Source organism: Cricetulus griseus, chromosome 6 (genome assembly GCF_003668045.3).
Source record: "Cricetulus griseus strain 17A/GY chromosome 6, alternate assembly CriGri-PICRH-1.0, whole genome shotgun sequence".
NCBI lineage: Eukaryota > Metazoa > Chordata > Mammalia > Rodentia > Cricetidae > Cricetulus > Cricetulus griseus.
In genome coordinates, this window is record NC_048599.1 from 152409044 (window position 1) to 152422466 (window position 13423).

The window sequence follows — 13423 nt, forward strand, 5'->3', positions numbered from 1 at the left end:
AGTTCATCAGTGCCTTTGCCTGCAGAGCCATGTCTCTGACCATCAGACTCTTAATAAAGACTAATGAGAAACAAACGTCTCTGACAGGGTTCAGGGTGCTTCCTCCTCGCAGACCGTGGTTCCCATGATACCCCGCATGAAAAGTGGAAGTGCTTGTTCTCTGAGGACCTTGACAGTTCTGATAACCTGTGGGTGGAGAGTTCCTTCTCTGTGGTCAGTAGCTCTCTGTCCTCATTCCTGGGCTTTCAGGAGGACGTCCCACTCTTGCCACATCGAAGCCTGTGGCATCGAAGCTTGCCACTCCCACCTCACAGACCCCCTTCAAACTGATCGAGCCTCTGTTCTCTGGCCACCTAGAGGAGCCTAGAACCTTCCACTGTGTCATGCTTTGGCCTCTGCTGCTGTCCCTGCTGTGGGCAGGTGAGTAGGGATACTGACAGGTTTGGTGGAACAGGACCAAGATAACTATCTCATTTCTTTGCAGGGTCTCTGGCTAAGGATGGGGACTATGAGCTCTCAGTGACCAATTCAGTGACGGTACAGGAGGGCCTGTGTATCTTTGTGTCCTGCCAAGTCCATTACCCCACTTCCAGTAGTCCTGTCTTTGGCTATTGGTACCAGGATCGGGCCACTACAAGCCTCGACTATCTGGTGGCTACAAACGACCCAAATCGATCAGTACAGAAGGAAGTTCAAGGTCGATTCCATCTCATGGGGGGGCCAAATACCCATAATTGCTCCCTGGAGATCAGAGATTTGAAGAGAAGAGACACTGGAGTGTATTTCTTCAGGGTGGAAGGACATGGAGCTATGAAGTACAGTTTTGTGAACCAGAAGCTCTCTGTGGATGTGATAGGTATGTGATGAGGGTATGTGTGTGGGGGGGTCCTTGTTTCAAAGCCTTTGGGCACCCTTAGACCAAATGAAGGGGCTGTCTTGAAGTAGAGTCACACACATAATGATTCTCTACCATGTCTTGTGTCACTATCTCTCTCTGTCCAGCTCTGAGTGAAACTCCTAACTTCCAAGTCTTACCTACCCTGGTGTCTGGCACTTCCACCCAACTGATCTGCTCTGTGCCCTGGGCTTGTGAGTGTGGGACAACCCCCATCTTCTCCTGGATGTCATCTGCCCTTACCTCCCTGGGTCCCAGGACCATCCTCTCCTCAGAGCTGAACCTAACACCCAGGCCCCAGGACCATGGCACCAACATCACCTGTCAGGTGACCTTCCCTGGTGTTGGTGTTACTGTGGAGAGGACTGAACAGCTCAGTGTCACCTGTGAGTGCCAGTCCAGGAAACCTGGGTCCCTGGGGAAGGGACATTAGGGGTGTGGGAAGGAGGAGGTAGAACTGGCTGATGGGTCCTGAAAGCCAGGAGTGTGGGAGAAGAAAGGAGCTCTGGGGTGAAATACCAGCAGCCACCCCCCTCTGAAAATTGAATGACTATGTCTGTCTGCCCAGATGCTCCACAGAAGGTGACCATCAGGGCGTCCTGGGGAGATGACACAGGTAGGGTGAAATCTCTCTTCCCTGGGGTAGGTGCTGGGACTGCTGCCCTCAGAGATAAGCCAATGTTCAGGAGCTCAGGCAGGATTCAGGATTGGGAAGGGGGTAAGGCATCCCCACTCACCCCTCACCCACACACTGCACTGTCCTCTAGATGCCCATGATTCTGCTTTCTCAAGTCATAGATGGCAGTCTCCAGTGCCAGGACTGGGTCTTTGTGTCTTCGTCCCCGGGCTGCCCTCCTTCCTTAAGCACCTGAGTCTGGCCTGTTTCCCAGATCCCTTTCTATCTGTGGGGTGATTTTATCAAATTTAGTGTGAGAAGTATCTTATTCTGCCTCAGCCTCTGTAGTATGATAGAGAGGAAGACTTACACAGCAGAACAAGCCCCTTAACTCTGAAGGACAGGAGCCCCAGTTCCAGGTGTTGGCCCATTTGATTCCTGGTGAGGGTACCCTGTCTGTGCTACAGATGCTCTCCTCTCCACCCCCAGCTTCAGATGGTAGAAACAGACTACACAGCACGCTGCTGCCTTCTTCTAGCTCCATTAATCCCACCTTTGGTATCTCTATCCTCTGATCTCATCTACCTTAATTACCTCCCAAGACATCTCCACTACATTGGTGGTTGGGGCTCCAATATATGGATTTTAGTGCAATATAATTCTGTTCATACAAAAAATTAATAGTAATAGTTCTTGGTGTCTAATGTTCTCCTGTCTTGATTGACCACACACAGATAGCTTAGTGTGCATATATAAACACACACACACACACACACACACACACACACACACACACACACACAATCACACACACACAATCACACACACACAATCACACACACACAATCACACACTGGGGTGGGAGGAGAAACACATACCTTCTTCACACACTACTTTGCAACTTTATCACTTTTATGTCTTTCTTTCTTACTTACTTACTTACTTATGTAGGACGGAACTATACCACTGAGCTACACCTTAGACCCTTGGTCAATGAGTTTCCAAAAAAAAAAAAACTAACCCCTCCCCCAAAAGCTAAGGCCCTAAACTGAATTTAAGGTTTCAGGAAGCCTGCTCTTTGGGGATTGCCAAAGCAAAGCAGCTGATCCTGACTCCAGACACTCAGTGTTTACAAAACCAGACAACAGATCCAGCAGTTTCTAAAACAGCTTGTTTACAGGAAGCAGCTAACTTCCTCATTCTGCTCTTAACACCTCTTTCTTCCTATTTTCTGTCCTTAACCACCAGCAGCCCCAGTTTGAAACATATAATCTGCATCTTCTTGAACTCTGATCATTGTGTTGCTGAGTCCTGTTTCTTGATCACGTGTAACCCAACCTGGAGATGCCCTCTGACATTAAATAAAACCTGCCCTAGGTGCTTGAGGGTAAAGTCTCCCTTGCTTCTTCATACAGACTTAATTCTAACTTATCCTTATGGTTCCTTTGTGGTCAAACCCACACTGCCACCATACATGACTAGATTAATTTTTCCCCTCAAACTTACTTTTCTTGGAGACTTCCTTCTTCATACATACTACTAACTCCATGGTTTTCTCATGATACAATAATACATTTACCCTTTTATCTCTTGGCAAAAACAAAACAAAACAAAAACACCTTGCTATTCCTTGACTTTTATTCAATAAGTGACTTCCATGAAAACTCTACATTTGTGACCATGTCTGTTATTCTTTTGTTTAAAAAGAAGAAAAGAGAAATGCTGAGACATGAGACATAAGACTATAAGTTTATTATAAGGCCCAGCAGAATGGGGAGACTAAGAAGAGGAACAGGGTAAATGGCTGACCGCCACGGACAGTCGCCATAGAGAGACAGAGTGAGAGCATAGGTGGAGGACAGAGTAGAGCAGGGGAACAGAGAGCACAGAGAGCAGGAACAGAGAGCGTAAATGGGCAGGGGCCTATCTTTTAAAGGGGTCCTCTGCACCTGCGTGCAGACTTAGTTCCCATGGAACCTTGGGCTGACCAGGGTATTGCCTGTTCCACCAGGTAACAGGGGCATGCCTTTCAATGTCTACAAAATTATTTCCTAAGGAAGAAAATTCCAGAACAAAGGGTCATTTGTATTTCACACATATGCTGCCAAATTGCACAGCGTGAACTTTGTCTTATGTGTATACCTAGGAACAATGTCCTTCTCTCCTTAACAAATACACCCACCCTCTCCCATGGCACAAATGAAATCATTGTAGTTTTCATTCACATTATTCTCCAAAGAAACCAAGTCTCTTCTATGTTGTTTAAGTATTATTTATGGGCTGCGGATGTGGCTCTGTTGGGAAAGTGCCATCCTAGCATGCAGGAAGCCTTGGGTGGAATCCCCAGCATTGCATAATGAAGCGTGATAACTGCACTCCTGTAACCCCACCACTTGAGAGCTGGAAACAGGAGGCTCAGAAATTCAAAGTCACCCTCATCTCTATAGTAAGTTTGAAGTTGCTTGAGGTATAGGAGACCTTCTCTCATTAAAAAAAAAAAGTAACAATAAGTTGTATGTATTGGTTTGCAATAATTTCCAAAATCATCTGAAGAGAGCATTCTGTTAAGGAGGCAGTTGTTTGCCAAATGAAGAAACTTTTCAGGGTCCTTCAGCTAGCATAGGGCGATTTTGTCTCTCTGTGGGCAGAACACTGTAGTATGGTCCCCAGACATCTCCACTATTCTTCACATCCTCCTTCAGCCTTCCTCCTGGTCCTGAGAATCTCGCTGGGCTTTTAAGACACAGCCACCATAAAACCCACCACTGCCCTGTGCCACCTGCTTTAGACACCTGCCCTGGGGACATAGCCCAGGTAGGCAGGCCTTAGTGAGATGCTCTTGAGAGACAGAAGGGCAAACTCTCCAGGACAAGCAAGAAATCCAAGTTGACAGATGCCCAGGCGGGAAGAGTGAGACCCAAAGTGGTTCTGATGATCTCATACATCTAAGACATACTGTCTGTCACTCTATAGTATGAGGCCAGCAGCCAGCAGAAGAGAAAAAGACAGGTGATGTGGTAAAAGCAAGAGAAATACAGAAAGCCCTCTGTGATCTCGCCTTCTCTCTGCCTCTTCAGAACCCGAAGTCCTGCACAGTGGCTCATCTCTGCATGTCCAAGAGGGCGAGTCCTTGCGCCTCCTCTGTGAGGCCGACAGCAACCCCCCAGCCATGCTGAGCTGGAAGCACCTGACCCAGAAGCCCCTCCAGCTCTCCACTGAGGAACTACAGCTGCAGAGGGTGGAATTGGAAGACCATGGAGAATATACCTGCCGAGCTGAGAACAATCTGGGTGCTCATGTGGCCTCTGTGAGCCTCAGAGTAAAGAGTGAGCTGGAAGGTGATGGGGGTGGGGCACTGTGATCACAACCTGGGAGGCCCCTCTGCTACCTCCTTTTGTGTTTCACTCCCCAGGCCTTTTACAGCTCCGGGCACCCTCCTGCTCCTGGGAGGCTGAGGGTCTGCACTGCAACTGCTCCTCCAGAGCCTGGCCTGCCCCCTCCCTGCGCTGGCGGCTGGGGGAGGGGCTGCTGGAGGGAAATAGCAGCAACGTCTCCTTCACGGTCACCTCCAGCTCCACAGGATCTTGGGTCAACAGCCACTTGAGCCTCAGCATGGAGTTCAGTGCTGGCCTCAGGCTCAGCTGTGAGGCTTGGAATGACAATGGAGTTCAGAGTGCTACTATCTTGCTGCTGCAAGGTCAAGAGGTCACAAAGGGTAATGTTGGGGGTGTGTAGGGGTGTGGGGAGGTGTAGGGAGGTGTGGGGGTATGGGGGTGGGTGACTTCTGTCTGGATTGTACAAGACACTGGGAGTGGACAAATTAGGGCTAAACTTGGGCTAGTGTTCATAGTTTCCTATCAGTTGGGTTGGTAGGAGGTTTGGGGACAGGAGGCTGTAGTCACATAACACCATGGGGAAGAAAGGACCTAGACCAGAGTGGGAGTGGGCACTCTCATCAACAATGGACTAAAGCAGGTTGGATAATGCTAAGATGACGACTTGAGAGGAAGATTTTCCATCACCCCAGGTCTTCTTGTTAACAGACAAACCCGAAACCAGTACAGGAGTGGTCCAAGGGGCCATGGCAGGGGCTGGTCTCATGGCCTTGCTTGCTGTCTGCACCTGCCTCATCTTCTTCATGTGAGTGCTGGCCCCATTTGGTGAAGGCTCCATGTCGTGACTGTGGACTGCTTAAAGAATCTCCAAAATTCAGCCCACTGAGCAATGAGCCTGGCCAGGGTTAGCACAAGTCTCCTGCTGCCTTGGCCAGGTGTAGGTTCTGTTCAAATCATGTAGTCCCATCCACTGAGAATCTCTTTAATTCACAGAACAACCCCATCCCACGCCCCTGTACCTGGTCTTGCCTGGCCTTAAAATCCATCCAGAAAGGGTGGAAAAAAACACCTGATCTCTTTCTCCAGAATGAAGGTCCTCAGGAAGCAATCAACCCTGAAAGTAGTGAGCATGGCAGGCAACCGTCATGCTGTGTGCCCTGTCTCCACCATAAACGGTTCCAGCATGATTTCGTCCAGCATTTCGGTGAGATACCCCACCTAGGTACTCAGTGTTAGGAAAAAGTGCAAGGGGAAACTTTGGCAACTGGGGGACTTTGGCAAGCAAGGGTGACAGAGGAAGGAGACAAACACACCAGGCAGACAGAGCTTAAGTGAGAAGTTTTATTAGAAAGGAGGGAGGAAACAGAAAAGAGATAAAGACAGAGACTGAGACAGAGACAGAGAGAGGGCAGAAGAGAGAGACAGGGAAAGTCCTGTCTGCCCCAAGGGAACAGCGGGAAAGAGAACAGAAAGAGAGGAGCAGGCAAAGAGAAGAGAGCAAAAAGAGAGGAGGTTTTTTGTTGTTGTTGTTTGTTTTTGTTTTTTTTGTTTTTGTTTTTAAGAATCAGGCTGACCAGGGTACTGCCTGAGTGCATTCTGCCAGGTGACAGGGGCGGGCCAGCACAATGCCTGAGTCCTTACACCCAGCGTATCAAAACTGAGCTTCTGTTTCCCCAAATGTCTCTCCAATATTCATCTTTCCTTCTGCAACCCCAGGCTGGGGACCTGGCATTTGTCCAACCTCTATCTCCTGCTTCGGGTGTTTACCTAGACCTGACCATTGATTGTTCTTGTTAGCAAAGCTGGTCCCATGTTGCTACTTCCTGTCAAGTCTTCACAGCCTTACCCTGGGCCTCAGCACTGGCTTCATCAGCCCAGAGTAAACTTTCATAAAGGAATTCCAAACACAGCTGTTGAGTTATACATGGTCCTTACAGTACAAATGTGTTGTTAGACAGAAATAGAATGTCAGGCTGGGCATGGTGGGGCAGACGTATAATCTCAGCATTCCGGAAGCTGAGGCAGGAGGATGCAGAGTGCAAAGCCAGCATGAACTACCTAGTGAGATGAAGGCCTACTAGGGTAACTTGTGAGATCTGAATAAAACCAAAAGTGAAAAGACAGCTAGGAATGTGGCTCTGCAGTAGAGAACTTGCCTGTGTCCATCAGTGAGAAGCAGGGAATATGGCTTCCAAGTGGAATGCCTGTGTAGAATCTACCAGAGATGGGCTGACTACGGGGTTAGGGCACTTGGCTAGAAGCACCAGGGACTGGTGTGGCTCAGAGACGGAGTGCTTGCCCAGAATTTAACAGGGAGGCACTTGGGAATACAGCTCTGTTGTAGTTTTCTAGCAAATGGGAAACCTTGGGTTCCATCCCCAAAAGGGGATGGGGAGGAAAAGAGTCAGAAACACACAGAGAGACAGGCACCAGGAGGCTGGGCTTGGTGGCCCGTGCCTATATTGTTGACACTTGAGGAGCATGAGGAAAGACAATTTAAAGCTCGAGGCCAGTTCGGGCTGCACGGAGAATTCTAGGAGAGTCCAAGCTACCTAGAGACTTAATCTCAAGATAAAGAAGAAAAGAAATAGACTGTTGGCCACATTTATAAAATAAAATCGTCACTAGTCACAAAAAAGCCGAAACATATACCACATTTCATTCCCTACAACACATCCAGGTGACTGTGATTCTAATTTCTTATCAGCAACCAAATATAAAAATTGTGAATGATACGCTCACGTTCTTCATTTGGGGTGCTCAGCCTTTCAGTCCCAGCATGCACTTTGTTCTCACAGCACCCATCTCCCTGGTCACCCAATCACATTACATGTACTGCATGTGGCTAGTACATCAAGAGCTACGGAATGAGTCCAAACTCCCTGGCAGGTGATCCCTGATTGCTCCTTGAATGGAGCCTTAATCATCTTCCATGTATCAGTTAAAATACCCCTGCCTCTGACAGGCAGACCGTCACCCGCTTCTTGCAGTCTCAGTCATGTCCCTGCTCTCCCCGCATACTGCAATCCCCACCAGGGCAGGGTGGGTCTAACCCCTGCTTCTTGAGAATTTGCTGTAACTCCTTGCTTCTGCCCATCAGATTACAATTAGATAAAGTTTTTATTTTATTTTTGAAAATTTACTTATTTGGGTTTGGGGGTCTCCGTGTAGCCCAGACTGTTCTGGAACTCACTGTGGAGCCAGAGCTTGCCCGAGACACAATCTTCCTTCCAAAGCCTCCCTCCCAAGTGACTCGATTGCTGGTAGACACATCTGGCTTTACCTTCATTCGTTTTTGACAGTCTGGTGCTGTCTTTTGTGAGTTACTTAGCCTGGACCAGACTATGTTCATATTCATGAAATGGGGAAGGAGAAGAGATGTGAGGACTCAGTGAGACTCTTTATAAGATTAAAATTAGCTGGGGGTGTTAGAGCCCTTCCTTCCCTGCTATGTGCAAGGTCCTGGGTTTGACCATTCGTACTGTGTATACAGGTGCATATGTACATAGGCACATACTGGGGGGATGTAGAGGAGGGATTAAGACATTCATATTCATGTTCAAACATCATTGAAACTAAGGTGAATGAGTGAAAGCGTGGAGGGAACACTTAGGAAATGTGTATGAAGTAGATAAATGAACAAATGCCTGGCAAAACCCCAAGTGCCGTTGGTGATTGTCACTGCCATCTGCAAAGTCTTGACTGATGCCCTTCTTTAATTGGGTTCCAGGGTCACCTGAATGCATCAGGGTCACAGAACCAGAAAGAACAATCAACACTTGCCACAGTCCCACACACCCTGGAGGATGAGCCTGAGCTCCACTATGCCTCCCTTTCCTTCCAAGGCCTGAAGCCCCGGCAGTCTCAGAACACAGAGACCATCAAGTCTGATTACACAGAGATCAAGATCCACAAGTGCTGACACTCCTTGCTCTGTGTGCCCAGAACTGGCTGGAGTGCTGGAAAGGCATGGCTGAGGACAGCATATGTTAGGGGCAGATTCTAGTATCATCGGCCCTCTAAATCAAAGGTTTTGAAGGGGTGGAGGAGCGGTCTTGGAAGGAATGAAGGTCACAGGATTCCTAGGTTCAAGTCCAAATTCAGTGTTACTCCCACAAAAGTCACTTTTTCTCATTGTGCCCTCTCTTCCTTCTCTGTAAAGTGGGGTCATATTCATGAGGTATGTGACAAGGAGAAAATGTACAGTGTTTATTGTTTGTTGATTGTGTCGCCTCAGCTGTAGGGAGGAGCATTCTGACTTTATTACATACTTGAATTTTACTTGTGTGTTTTAAAGAACATATGTTAATTCTTAAATTGATTCTATTTTGAAGTATGACTGTGTTGTAGCTACGTGTATCTCAGATTGGACTCATATTGGATGTTCTGCAAGCTCTGAAGCTCACACAGATGCCAGCCCAGACTACTATACCCAGAAAAACTATCAATTACAAGGCATAAAACTAAGATATTTCACAAATCAATAAAAGTTGCAAACAATCCAATACAAAATGATATATGTGAGTGATCAGCAAACATACAGAAAGGTAATCTACCAGTGCTTGTCAATGAAAGATAAATAAATATGATACAGCTACCAAGTGCAACAATTCTGCTCACAACTGCAGACCTAAAAATACCAGATACAGCTTTTCATCAGAGTTACACAAGTGTGTTCATGGAAGGATTGCAGGTGAAGCTCAGTGGTAGAATGTTTGCCTGGTACTTCTGAGACCCTAATATGCTTGATCTCAAGCCCTATAAAAATCATGAAAAGTTCAGATGTCCATCAGAAGTGAGAGAGGCAAACAAATGTCATAAAGTTTATGTAATGGAGAAATAGAATCTCATACATAGGTGACAGAATGTAACATTGAGGGACAGAATCCAGACAGAGTCTCTATTAGGTCCTTGGCATGAGGTTTAGAAAAAAAAGAGAATTCATCTTTGTCATTAGAACAGGATTCTTTTTTTTTTCCTTTTATTTTGGAAATAGAGTCTTTTTTCATACAACATATCCCAATTACAGTTACTGCCCCTTCTGTTCCTCTCAGCTCCTCCCCACCTCCCCTCTCCTCTGGATCCACACACTCTGTTTCTCATTAGAAAAGAACAGGCTTCCAAGAGATAACAACACAACAAAATAAAATATAATAACACAACAAAATAAAATATAATAAGATAAAAAAAAATCACCAAAAGTTGGACAAGCCAAACTAACAGAAGGAAAAGAACCCAAGAGAAGGCACAAGAATCAGAGACCCACTCATTTACACACTCAGGAGTTCTATAAAAACACTAAACTGAAATCTATAGTATATATGCAGAGGACCTGGTGTAGACCCATGTAGGCCCTGTGCTCGCCCAATCTCTGTGAGTTCTTATGAGTTTTACTCAGTTGATGCAGAGGGCCTTGTTCTCCTGATGTCCTCCATCCCCCCTGGCTCTGACACTCTTTTCACCTCCTTTTCCACAGGGTTCCCTGAGATCTGAGGGGAGAAATTTGATGGAGACACCCCATTTACAGCTATTTGTTCCAAGATCTCTCCCTCTCTGCACACTGTCTGGCTGTAGGTCTCTGCATCTGTTTCTATCTCCTGCAGGAGGAAGCTTCTCTGATGATGACCGAATAAGGCACTGATCTATGAGTATAGGAGGGTATCGCTAGGAGTCATTTATCACTGTTTTTTTTTTTTTTAAGCCAGTAGCATTTGGTTTTACTCTAGGTCTCTAGGCTATCTACTCTCTGGTTCTTGATCACTCAGGCAATGTCAGGTATAGGATCCATCTTGTGGAGTGGGCTTTAAGTCAAATCAGATGTTGATTGGTTACTCCTGCAAGCTTTGTGCTGCCATAGCCCTAGCATATTTTGCAGGCAGGAAAGCATTGTAAGTCAAAGAGTTTGTGGCTGGGTTGGTGTTTATCTTTCTCTTTTGATAGGCTGCAGAGTACCTTCCTGTACTAAAGACACTAGAACACGGGAGTGAAAGTTCTATATAGGCAGCAGTTCATCTTCTTCATGTTCATAAGTTCTGTGGGTATTGTCTTTAGCAATGAATGGGGCCTTGCCATCAGTTTGTGGAGAGCAACCTATTGTCTTGGCAAGAGCCTGGGTTGTTTGGGGATTTCCATGGGACCCCTTTGACTAACAACTCAATTGGATGTAACCCAGTCCTAGTACTGGAAGCTTCCTTTGGTGACAAGAGTTGGCCAGTTAGAACTCTGTCTCCCCCATTATTTGCAGGCTTCATTATGATTGCCTTCATATATTTAAAGAAGTTTCGCCGGGCGTTGGTGGTGCATGCCTTTAATCCCAGCACTCAGGAGGCAGTGGCAGGTGAATCTCTGTGAGTTCGAGGCCAGCCTGATCTCCAGAGCAAGTGCCAGGATAGGCTCCAAAGCCACACAGAGAAACCCTGTCTCGAAGAAACCAAAAAGAAGAAGAAGAAGAAGAAGAAGAAGAAGAAGAAGAAGAAGAAGAAGAAGAAGAAGAAGAAGAAGTTTCCACTGCATTAAGTTCCTGTGCTGCCCCCAAATTCTAGTTGTCTCTCCCTACTAATTTTTGTGAGTTAATTTTGTATTCAGCCACTTCGATGAAGGGCTTCATCAGCTGTAGAAGTTCCCTAGTCAAATGTTTAGGGTCGCTTATGTATACTGTCATATCATCTGCAAATAAAGATACTTTGACTTCTTCCTTTCCAATTTGTATTCCCTTGATCTCCTTCAGTTGTCTCATTGCTCTAGCTAAGACTACAAGTACTATGTAGAATAGGTATGGAGAGAGTAGACAAACTTGTCTTGTTCCTTATAGGGGTTGAATTGATTTCAGTTTCTCTCCATTTAAGTTGTTTATTGTAAGATGCCTTTATTATGTTTAGGCATGTCCCTTGTATGCCTAATCTCTCCAGGACTTTTATCATGAAGGAATATTGGATTTTGTCAAAGGTCTTTTCCACATCTAATGAAATGATCATGTGGCTTTTACTTTCATTTTTGATATGATGATTATATTTATTGGTTTTATATATTAAGCCATCCCCGCATCTCTGGAATGAAGCCTACTTGATCATGGTGGATGATGTTTTTGATGTGTTCTTAGATTCAGTTTGCAAGTATTTTATTGAGTATTTTTGCTTTTATGTTCATAAGGGAAACTGGTCTGTAATTCTCTTTCTTTGTTGGGTCTTTATGTGACTTGTGTAACTGTGACTTCATAAAATGAATTTGATGGTGTTCCCTCCATTTCTATTTTGTAGAATAATTTGAGGGGTATTGGCCTTAGCTATTCTTTGAAAATCTTGAAGCATTCCGGGCTAGAACCTGGGCTTTTTGTTGTTGTTGTTTTGTCTTTTGGTTGGAAGATTGTAATGACTGTTCTGTTTAAGTTGCTTATCTGATCTTGACTTAACTTTGGTAAGTGGTATGTGTCTAGGAAATTATCTATTTCTTTTATATTTTTCCAGTTTTTTTGGAGTAAGTTTATTAAAACATGTCTCGATGATTCTCTGGATTTTCCCATGTCTATTGTTGTGTCCCATTTTCATTTTTGATTTTGTTAATTTGTATATTCTCTCTCCACCTTTTAGTTAATTTAGATAGGGTTTGTCAATCTTACTGGTTTTCTCAAAGAACCAACTCTTTGTTTCATTGATTCCTTGTATTGTTCTCTGTAGTAAGCAAAGCCTTTATGTCTGGCTGTAAGTGAAAGAGATAGTAAAGCCTTTGTGTCTGGCATTGAGAGAAATATTTCAGGAAAGCCTTTTTATGTATATGTTAATCAGTAGAAGCTGAGAAATTGTTTTGAGACTGTTCAAACCTTGAAGAAATGTGGTTTCTGTGGAGAGTCTGCACTTGGTGCTGTGTGAGAGCTTGCAGCTACCACCTTGGTTCTAAGACACTCCTGGTAGACCTGCAGCTCTTACTTTTCATTATGGCCTGCCATAATCAAAAGGAACTCAGAATTTTGTGAGTTGTCTTTTCTCATGGGCAGCAAGAGCAAGACAACTTTGGTAGTTAAGCTTGTATATGTTTGAATAAAGTAACTGGAGTGAGCTAGCTGGGAGTCAGTCTTTTCCAAGAAGACTGTCCCCCTCTGCTCCTTCAGAAAATGAAGGCTTAGCATCTTGGTGAGCTTCTCTTTCTACTGTGGTACCTATGACCCAACATAAACAATAGTTCTTTTTGTTTCTATTTTATTGATTTCAGCCCTGAGTTTGATTATTTCTTTCCATCTACTCCTTCTAGGTGTGATTTCTTATTTTTGTCCTAGACCTTTCAGATATGCTGTTAAGTCGATAGGATGATAACTCTCCAGTTGTTTTGTTTTGTTTTTCATGTAGGCCATTAGAGCTATGAACTTGCCTCTTAGAACCACATTTATCCTGTCCCATAAGTTTAAGTATGTTTTGTCTCCATTTTCATTTAATTCTAGAAAGTCTTTAATTTTTTCTTAATTTCTTCTATCATATCTTCACTGAGATTCTCTCTTCCATGTCTTGTATTCTATTGGTGAAGCTTGACTATGTAGTTACTGTTCAACTTCCTAAATTTTGTTATTTCAAGAATTCCTATTTATGA

The 13423-nt window shown here is 45.0% G+C and overlaps 1 protein-coding gene across 1 annotated transcript; it reads left to right on the top strand.

Moving 5' to 3' along the window:
- Positions 1-383: 383 nt before the first annotated feature.
- LOC100751896 (sialic acid-binding Ig-like lectin 5) lies at positions 384-8768 on the top strand. Its single transcript, XM_035447138.1, is given in 10 exon segments — positions 384-420; positions 485-856; positions 1003-1281; positions 1464-1511; positions 4589-4837; positions 4924-5226; positions 5484-5486; positions 5555-5651; positions 5933-6068; positions 8577-8768. Coding segments are annotated over 10 exon segments (1716 nt in total).
- Positions 8769-13423: the final 4655 nt, after the last annotated feature.